At 52.0% G+C, this 9,874-nt stretch overlaps 1 protein-coding gene across 1 annotated transcript; it reads left to right on the top strand.

Moving 5' to 3' along the window:
- The first annotated feature begins 1,672 nt into the window (after positions 1-1,672).
- Positions 1,673-9,874, top strand: ASB16 (ankyrin repeat and SOCS box containing 16). Its single transcript, XM_020888629.2, has 5 exons — positions 1,673-2,430; positions 4,779-5,046; positions 7,099-7,591; positions 7,919-8,032; positions 8,504-9,874. The coding sequence occupies exons 1-5, from the start codon at positions 2,130-2,132 to the stop codon at positions 8,687-8,689; spliced, it is 1,362 nt and encodes a 453-aa protein (XP_020744288.2). The 5' UTR covers positions 1,673-2,129; the 3' UTR covers positions 8,690-9,874.

The raw sequence follows: 9,874 nt of genomic DNA, 5'->3' as shown, positions 1-9,874 counted from the left end.
CCCACCCACTTGCCAGCTCCCAACCCTGGGAACCCAGCTGTGGGTGCTCAGCCAGGCCGTTGGTGGGGCAATTAAAACACCAAATGGGTGCCAACAGTGTTAATCACACCTGCATTTATAGAGGCGCCTTTCTCTGAGGATCTCCAAGCCCTCGCTGGGCATGATCTCATTGCTCCTCTGGGATCCCCCACTCTGGAATACCACCAAAAAGCTGGGGCCAGAGTGGATGAACAGCAGGGTAAAGGCAGAGCCAGAAACAGCCCAGGCTGCTGCCACACACGTGGGCATGCAAATGCATGTCTGCTCTGGTGGAGAATAGGGGCCTTCAGTCAACGTGCTGCGCATAGGAGGCCAGCCTGCAACAAGACCTACTGTGCGCCATGTCCTGCGGGACCAGAAACCCAACTGAACCCATTTAGGTCCTCCTCTGGAGCCCATATCCGGGGCAGCAAGCCATGGGCCACAATACACAAGGTCAGCCAGGAGCATGGATGGGGGAGGGGCTGGAACCTCAGGGGTGGGAGAACTGAGCAGGTGTCTCCCAGAGCAGGTGACCTTTGAGGTGGACTTTGAGGGATGAGTCAGAAGGGACTTCCAAGCGGAGGGAATGGCAGGGAAGGGTGAGGAAATGTGAGGGGAATGGTTCCTGACGCGGAGCCAAACCAGGGCACGGGGGTTAGTGGGAGAGGGCAGAAGTCAGCAAATGTTTTTAAGCTGGGAAATGAACCATTGCAGACAGATCTTTCCCTATGGGCCATGGGGCAGAAGGGGGGACACCAGGTAGGAGGCGAGGCTGGTCCGGGTTAAAGGTCTTGAGATGGTAACTGAAAATGTGAGAATGATGTGGAGCCTGTGTGTGTGTGTGTGTCTTGAGATGGTAACTGAGAATGTGAGAATGAGGTGGAGAGCACGTGTGTGCGTGTGTGTGTTTGTGTGTGGACTGGGACAGCCAGGGTGTGCACCTGCAGTCAGGGCAGGATGGGGACAGGCCGACCCCAAGGGGCCACCCTCCACCCAGGAGCTGAGAGCTTCTGGGCCAGGATGGCTAGCTTCCCTCCCACCCTCGCCTTCACTGCTTGGAACCACGGCAGCTAGTGCTGATTCATGGCTTCATTCCTCCCCCTAGAGGCTCCTGAAAGCAGAGCCACTTTGGGTGAGTGGTTTTGCAGCTTGAAGGTCTCCATGGTCCCCAGAGTTGTGAGGTCAAGCCCTTGGTCCTCCTCAGGCAGGCATGTGAGCCCTTTTAGGAGCTAAGGGAAATCAAACAAGAAAGCCCTAACCAAGATTCACTGAAGGCAGCGTTAGGGACCATGCTGTCCTGCTTGCAAGGTGGGGAGAGGCACTCTTACTGAATCACTCCATCTCTGGAGTTAGACGCACAGGATCCGAGCCTGGATCCCCCTCACAAGCTGTGACCTTGGGCAAGTGGTTTCACCTCGCTAAGCCTTAAGTGCCTCATCCATGAAACAGACATAAGACCACCCATCTCAGAGGTGTTCAAGCTGTGATAATCAGCCTGATCATATAATTTATTGTCAAAACCAAGGTTGCTGTTTACCCAGGAGGAGCCAGGAAATCTGTATGGTGACTTGAGTAAAGGTGGATATAAAAACAATCTGAGTATTTTAAAGCCATGTGCGGAGTTAGTATTGTTAATGCAGATGCTGAGCAGAACTGTCGAACTCCGATGTGACCTGCCAGTATTTCCTGGGCTGGGGTCTGGTCTCCAGCCAACATCAGAGAGGCCTGTCCAGTCCATTTCCCTGATTGATTCACTTACCTCGGACCTGGCCGACCCAAGATACTCACTCCAGAGAAGTGGGAGAATGCAGACCTGGGGTTCAGCTGGGGGCCGGCTCCCCAGTCAGAGGGTATCCACAGGGGCCATCCCAACCCTGGGCTGGGGGTTGGCCCAACACTTTCTCGGCACCAAGATCATGACTCTGGGCAAACCCTGTTTACCAGAGCAGAGAAGGGCCTATTTATAGCCTCAGCTGCTCCTTTCTCTGGGTCACGGGTGAGGGGGCAGGGTAGCTTCTCAGAGCAAGGGTGGCAGTCAGGCGAGGGAACCAGCCCTGCCCAGCTGCTGCCGCCTAGACTCCTGGATCCCTCGCCCTGGGCCCCCCGCCATGGCGGAGGAGACCTTCCCCTTCACCTCCTCCACCCTGCGCTCTCTCCGCCTGCAGCGGGAGTGGCTGGAATGGGAGGACCGGCGGCGGGCAGCAGCCCAGCAGTGCCGGAGCCAAAGATGCCCCCCAAGTTCCCAGGCCCGGCTCACTAGGCCACGCCGCTCCTGCCGGGACCCAGCTGTGCACAATGCCCTGTTCTCCGGTGACCTGCAGCAGATCCAAGCCCTGTTCCAAGATGAAGATGCTGCCAACATGATTGTGGAGACTGTGAGCAACCAGCTGGCCTGGTCAGCTGAACAGGGTAAGGAGCACCCGCTGGGAGCAGAAGAGGAGGGGTAGGGAGGAAGGTAGGGGTGGGGATGGGAGAGAGCCCGGGCCAAATCTCCCGTCTCCAGACCAGAGAATAGACCATCCCCTCCCACCGCCCATTTTAGATCCCTCCTAAACAGAGCTGACGCATACTTAATGGTTTGATGTCTTTTTCAGAATTAAAGTTGTATTATGAGGGAAGCCCATACTAAGGATTATATAACAACAATGTATCCTGCTTGAGGACTTGCCTGGTGGCTCAGATGGTAAAGTGTCTGTCTACAATGCGGGAGACCCAGGTTCAATCCCTGGGTCGGGAAGATCCCCTGGTGAAGGAAATGACAATCCACTCCAGTACTATTGCCTGGAAAATCCCATGGACAGAGGAGCCTGGTAGGCTACACAACTGAGTCGGACACAACTGAGCAATTTCACTTTAACATGTTGTTGGAATTACGTAGAAATACATGTATGTGTGCCAAGTCTGACTCTATGGACTGTAGCCCACCAGGTTCCCCTATCCATGGGATTCTCCAGGCAAGAATACTGGGGTGGGTTGCTATTTCCTTCTCCAGGGGATCTTCAAGACCCAGGGATCGAACCAATGTTTCTTGAGTCTCTTGTATTGGCAGGAGGGTTCTTTACCACTTGTGCCACCTGGGAAGCCCACATAGAAATACAGTTATATTCTAATGCAATTTTTTTCTCTGGATATATATCCACACGAATATTTTTTCTCTCATAGAATGAAATTATACACCAGATGCTATTTATAGCCTGATTTTTTTCATGTAACATGCTTCTGTGGCAATAACCATAAGTCCATATAATATTTTAAATGGATGCATAAATTCTATTATATGGTTGGCCCATGATTTATACAGTGTTAGTCTCTCAGTCATGTCCAACTCTTTGAGACCCCATGGACTGTACCCCACCAGGCTCCTCTGTGCATGGGATTTCCCAGGCAAGAATACTGGAGTGGGTTCCCATTTCCTTCTGCAGGGGATCTTCCCAACCCAAGAATCAAACATGGGTCTTCTGCATTGCAGGTAGATTCTTTACCATCTGAGCCACCCAGGGAAACCCAATAGATTGGTTAGATTAGGTTCCTTTTATAAAATCTACTTTAAATAACAATATGACCAACATCTTTGTATCCTTAGGATCTATTCTGACCAGAGTGTTTGTCCATGTAAACCAAATGATAATAAATCAACTATCTGCCAATAAAAAGTAATTTTAAAAAAGATCGCTCCATTCTTAAGATTGACAGGAGAAAAGAAGAAGAAAAAAAAAAGACCAAAGACAAAAAAAGAGGAAAAAAAAACCAACACACACACAAAAGGAAAACTGATTAACAGGAAATTGCTTCAACCCTCATCTATGGATTTGGGGGTTCAAAATCCTTGAAGAATTTATGCTGTTAGTCACCACTGGCTCCAAAGTCCTTCAGCTGTTAGAGATGTGACCCCACCCAGGGCATCTCGGTCTTATTCTGCAGCATGTCCCCCATCTTCCAAATGGAAATTGGCCTTAATTTCAACCTTAATAAAAAACAAAACATATTTTACCCAAGATTTAGGAAACCCAGGGATTCACTTCACTACAATGCAAACAATTCACAGTAGGATATTAGGCATCTATGTCCTTCAAACAAGACCTTGGCTAATTTCTACAACTTGGATCCAACACCAGTCCCAAGATCAACCCCTCCTCCTACCCTTCCTTTCCCCATCCCCGCCTCTTTTCCCCCACCCTCCACCCTTCCCCACACTTTCACTCCACCCTCCCCACCCCAGGAATATCCTAGGACTTCTTCAGCTTTCCTCTGGCTACTCCCCAAGTCAGTTCCAGGCCCTCCTGTGCATAACTCCTTCCCCTCCCAAATATTAGAGCGCCCAAGTTAACAAAAAGAGCCAAGGACTCCACCAGCAGCTCAAAGACCCAGAAGTTTCCCTTGTAGTTTTAAAGAGCAATTAAGGGAATTTGCTGGCTGTCTAGTGGTTAGGACTCAGCACTCTTACTGCCAGGGCCCAGGTTCAATCCCTGATCAGGGAACTAAGATCCCACAAGCTGCCGAGTAGGGCCAAAAAAAAAAAAAAAAGAGCAATTAAATGTTTCTTTCTATGACACATATGTTTTTCACAGACTGACAAACTGTTCTAAAAGGCTGTTCCAGATTACACTCCCAAATGGGGGCTTGAGGGAGCCCCTCTCCACGGGTACAGATGGGCACAGGGTTTTTGCTCAGCCCAACGTGCAGAGTTGTACACGACAGCATGCCCTGCCCGCTGGCCTCATACCCACCCCCCTCCTAAAACTACCTGCTCTCTCCAGGGTTCTGGGTGCTGACCCCCAAGGCCAAGCACACTGCACCTCTCACCATCGCTGCTGCCCGAGGCTACACCAACTGTGCCCGCTACCTGATTCGGCAGGGAGCTGAGCTGGATGCACGGGTTGGCGGCCGGGCAGCCTTGCACGAGGCCTGTGCCCGGGCCCAGTTTGACTGTGTGCAGTTGCTGGTGACCTTTGGCGCCAAGGTCAACGTGTTGTCCGAGGAAGGCACCACCCCCTTGCACCTCTGCACAGTCCCCGAGTCCTTACAGTAGGTGCCCAGGGGCTGAGACGGTTTCGGGAGGCGGAGTGTGTGCATGTGTGTATGTGTGTGTATGTGTCTCCAGCTCACCTAACAGAAGACATCTCCTCAAAGCAGCTTGGGAGACAGGTCTCATTCTATGAGGATAAAACTGAGACTCAGAAAGGTTTAGTGACCTCTCCAAGGTCACATCAGCTAAGCCCAGGAAGCAGAAGCCCTGTTGCTTTGGGGGAAAACTCTTTTCAACTGCAGTTTCCTATTGCCTGGGAACCCTTTGCAGCCACATTCCTAGTTTAGAGGTAGGCATCAAGAAAGAGCTGACCCAGTGTTTTTCCATCTTAATATGAGGCACACCTCCTCTTCCCACCTTTTTAAGGTCAACAGTTTCTTGGACCTTCTACATGATGGTATTTGCACTTTTACAAGTCAGGCCCATAGATAGGGCTGGCGGGGGTAAGGAGTCAAAGTCTCCTGGAAGACATTCCACAGCCCCAGTGCTGGGGCCCTCTCCCCATGTAGATCTAGATCAGTGATGGACCCAGAAACAATCCAAAATTTCCAGTCCTTTCTTGAGTTTTTATGGGCATGTGGTGCACTTTCCAGCAGACTTGATCCTTTTCTTCCCCTAATTTTTTATTCTATTTATTTCTGGCTGCACTGGGTCTCCCTTGCTGCCTAATGGCTTTCTCTAATTGTGGTGAGTAGGGGCTACCCTCTAGTTGCAGCATTTGGCCTTCTCATTGGGGTGGCTTCTCTTGTTGAAGAGCACGGGCTCTAGGCATGCAGGCTTCAGTAGCTGTGGCATGTGGGCTCAGTAGTTGTGGCAGATGGGCTTAGTTGCTCCGTGGCATGTGGAATCTTCCGGGATCAGGAATCAAACCCATGTCCCCTGCATTGGCAGGTAAATTCCAACCACTGGACTACCAGGGAGGTCCAGACTTAATCCTTTTAAGTGAAATGAGAATGGAACCTGACTGAGTGAGCTGCTTCGAGTTATTTAAATTTAATATATACAATAGAAACAAAAATTAGTCTATGATTAGAATTTACCAAGAAAATAAATTATGTAATTTGTGGCTGGCTGGATGCTGCTCAACTCTTGGTCCCGAGCATGCACTGAAGGGAGCTGGAACTCTTGTTTTGGGGAATGACACTTGGTCATCATGGTTTCATTGGAGTCTGATGAATCTGCTCCTGAGTTTCTAGTGGCTACTGTTCTGGCTTTTAAAATTACCGTTAGTTTAGTGTCATCATTAATTTAGTTTGCAAGCATGTTTGGTTTACCCCGTGGTGGTTTAATGATGCGTATTTGCCTCAACAGTGTTTGACCTATAATTTTTCCAGGAACTAGAAGACTGAACCAGTGTTCCCTAAAGCTGTGCTCAGTATAGACTGTGCTCCCTAAAATCTGGTTTTGTTTGTTCGGGTTTGGCTGTTTTCTCTAGAGGGAGTGGAATAACGGGGACACCCAAATGACTTTCCTTTGCGGGAGTGGGTGTGGCTGGCCAAGAAGGGTGGTCTTCATATTTGGGAAACCCTTCATGTTTGGAGGCAGGAAGAAAATACTAATTACGACTTTGGACTTTTTTTTTCTTTAACTTATTAGGACTTCTATTTCTATTTTCTTTGGTGGTAGTGGGGGAAGGGTTACACTCAATTTTCTATGCTTCATAGTGTACAGATTAGTGGGTTTTCAAAACTCTTTTTGAAAAGTGGCTATCAAAATGTTAGGAGAGACCACTCACAAGTGATTCAGAACTAGGCCTTGGGGTCCCAATCTGATAGGGGAGTCAGGTTAGATTCTGGGAGGGACGGTCTCAGGCAGTATTAATTCCCCTGCAGTCACTAATTTGCTGTGTGTCCTGGGTTGCACTACAACCTTTCTGGGCTGAAAACCGAAATGCTCCAGGTGGCTTGGTTGGGCCGTCCTGCTCTTCTATCTAGTCACGGGGCCTCCATGAGTCTGGTGGTGGTCACCAGGCTCGCCTGAGCCAAGAGGGTTGGGAAGAAGCAGTCAGGGATGACAGGATTTGCCTCGCGGGTCTTGTACCCTGTCCCCAGGTGCGCCAAGCTGCTGCTGGAGGCGGGAGCGACTGTGAACTTGGCCGCGCGAGACAGCGAGGTGACCCCCTTGCACGTGGCGGCGGCGCGTGGCCTGGAGGGGCACGTGGCTCTCTACCTGCAGCACGGCGCCGACGTGAACCTGCGCACCAGCCAGGGCGAGACGGCCCTGAACGCGGCGTGCGCTGGGGCGGAGGGGCCGAGCAGCAGCCGACGCCACCAGGCCGCCGCGCGCCGGCTTCTGGAGGCTGGGGCCGATGCCCGGGCGGCCGGACGCAAGCGCCACACGCCGCTGCACAACGCCTGTGCCAACGGCTGCGGGGGCTTGGCCGAGCTGCTGCTGCACCACGGGGCCTGCGCAGCGGCCCCGAACGGGGCAGGCCACACACCCATGGACTGCGCACTGCAGGCTGTCCAGGACGCCCCCAACTGGGAGCCCGAGGTCCTCTTTGCTGCGCTGCTGGACTATGGGGCCCAGCCTGTGCGCCCAGAGGTGAGAGGCTCCTGGCGGGCAGGGGGTGCCTGGAACTGGAATTGCCCAGCCACCGGGGAAGAGAGGACAAAAGATAGAGAGCCCATCGTCTATGCCGGAGGGCCGGTCCCCATCTCGGGAAGGACCAGCGAGAGTTATGGAGGAGAGTCTCAACAGAGAAAAAAGCCCCCAAGGAGATTGGAACACACTTGAAATGTGGGATAAACTGAGGCTAGAGAAGGATTAGGAGGGACTCAGATCTTGGCATCTCAAATTTGGATGTAACTATAGTGGCCCAGGCTGGGTGGAAGAAGCATGGTGCCCTTAAGAATCTCATTTGCTTTCTAGATGCTGAGACACTGTGCCAACTTCCCTCGGGCCCTAGAAGTCCTGCTTAATGCCTACCCTTGTGTCCCATCCTGTGATACCTGGGTGGAGGCTGTGCTCCCGGAGTTGTGGCAGGTATGTCCACCCCACCGGCACAGCTCCTTCCTGGGCTCTGGGGAGGTAGAGAGGAAGGGTGAACCCTAGGCCTATACCCCCAGGATGGGCTTCCTGGAAGTAGGAGCAAGGGGAACCCTGGACTGGAGGAGGATGGGCAGAGTGAAACCTCTAGAACAACCTTTAATTACACATACCTCTCTAGCCTCTCTCTTACCTGCATCAATATAGACATTTATCAGGCATCTCTGACTCAGTAGACAGCACTGTTGGAGTGGGGGGAGGTGGGTGTAGACATGGCTGAGACCCTGCCCTGCAGTGTGGTCTCAACTCCCGTGACCCCTGCAGGGCCTTTGGTTCTGAATCTGAGTCCTGTGAGATACACTACATGCCCAGGTGGATCCATGTTGTAGAATCTCAGGGCCCCACCACTAGGTCGCCCCCAGAGGGAAGGGTGTTGGGCCATCTGACCCTGTTCCACTCCTGGCCTAGGAGCACGAAGCCTTCTACAGCTCGGCCCTGAGCATGGTGAACCAGCCAAGACGGCTGCAGCACCTGGCCCGGCTGGCTGTGCGTGCTCAGCTGGGTGGCCGTTGCCGGCAGGCTGCCTCCTGCCTCCCCCTGCCCCCGCTCCTCAAGAACTACTTGCTGCTGCGTGTGGAGGGGCGTATCCAGTGAGCCCCGTGCCCAGCTGCTCCCAGAGTTTGTCCTGCCCCCTCCATCAGTCATCCCTCCCAACTCTGGAGGACCAGTCCCTGACCTTCTTGCCCACACTCTCGTCCACATGTCCTCCGGGGCCAGCTCATCCATTTATTTGCTTCTTGAGCCACCTGCTGACCTCCAGCCTGACTTGAACTTCAGCTCCTGTCTCCAATGGGAAGGTCTGCAGATACAACCTTTGCCTGCATCCTCCTCCTTTGCCTAAGTGGATGATGGCCTCTCCATCCAGGCCGACCCCAAGCCAGGAGGAAGTGATCTTATCATCCCCTCTCCCCTGCTCCCCATGTACCCGTTCAGCCTCCTAGGGAGGGACAGACTCTGCCTCTAGCTGTACTGCCAATGCCCGATCTACCTTTGTCACCTTCAGGGAGGACCTCACTGACTGGTCTTGAAATCCCCATGCAAGGATGCTGGAATGACCTTTGGGAATCAGAGCTCTGATCATGACCTTCAGTGGCTCTACACTACCTTCAGGCTAATATCAAAACTCAACAAGGCAGAATAAGTATTTAGTCCCTGCCTCCACCAAGCTCTCCGGCCTCCTGATCCCCCTTTCCCTTTCTAAGGCTCCTGTAGCCCAGCCTTAGCAAATGAGTTACTGGATTGTCAGATATGAGCTGCTCCCCTTAGCTTCCACGGATCTACTTGTGCTGTTCCCTGTGTTTGGTCTACCCTTCCCACATATTTTTTGCCCTGGTTGAAGCTGATATGATCCTCAAGACTCAACCCAATAGCCCTCTCTCTGCAGAGCCTATTTCGACAACTCCAGTAGGTAGCCTTCCTTGGTATTGTACTTATTTATTTAGGAACCTGTATCTGCCTCAATGACACTGAGACTGGATTATATTCCTTAAACAGGCCTTTCAGGAAGTGGCTGTTGAGGGAGAAAGAAATGCATGATGCCCGTCACCCATTTATGGTTGTGTTCCCCACCCACCCGTGATGCACAGTGTCTTAAAACTATGGTCTTTGTGGTCTTTGAGGATCTGTGACAGGAGAACCAGCCATCAGCTTTCCCCTACTCCCTCTCACTTCCTCCATTGGTCCCAGAGTCAAAATTACCACTATTCATCCTTAAGAGGAAGCTTTGTAAGCTAAGCCAGTTTTTATGAATGCAAATAAATGATTTGTGCTCAGACCAAA

The sequence above is a fragment of the Odocoileus virginianus genome, chromosome 17 (genome assembly GCF_023699985.2).
Source record: "Odocoileus virginianus isolate 20LAN1187 ecotype Illinois chromosome 17, Ovbor_1.2, whole genome shotgun sequence".
Lineage (NCBI taxonomy): Eukaryota > Metazoa > Chordata > Mammalia > Artiodactyla > Cervidae > Odocoileus > Odocoileus virginianus.
This window is presented reverse-complemented; position numbering and strand designations above follow the sequence as displayed.

Coding starts and splice junctions, on each gene's coding strand:
- ASB16 (XM_020888629.2), top strand. CDS start 2,130: ATGGCGGAGGAGACCTTCCCCTTCACCTCCTCCACCCTGCGCTCTCTC. Junction 2,431..4,778: donor GGCCTGGTCAGCTGAACAGG/GTAAGGAGCACC, acceptor TGCTCTCTCCAG/GGTTCTGGGTGCTGACCCCC. Junction 5,047..7,098: donor ACAGTCCCCGAGTCCTTACA/GTAGGTGCCCAG, acceptor CCCTGTCCCCAG/GTGCGCCAAGCTGCTGCTGG.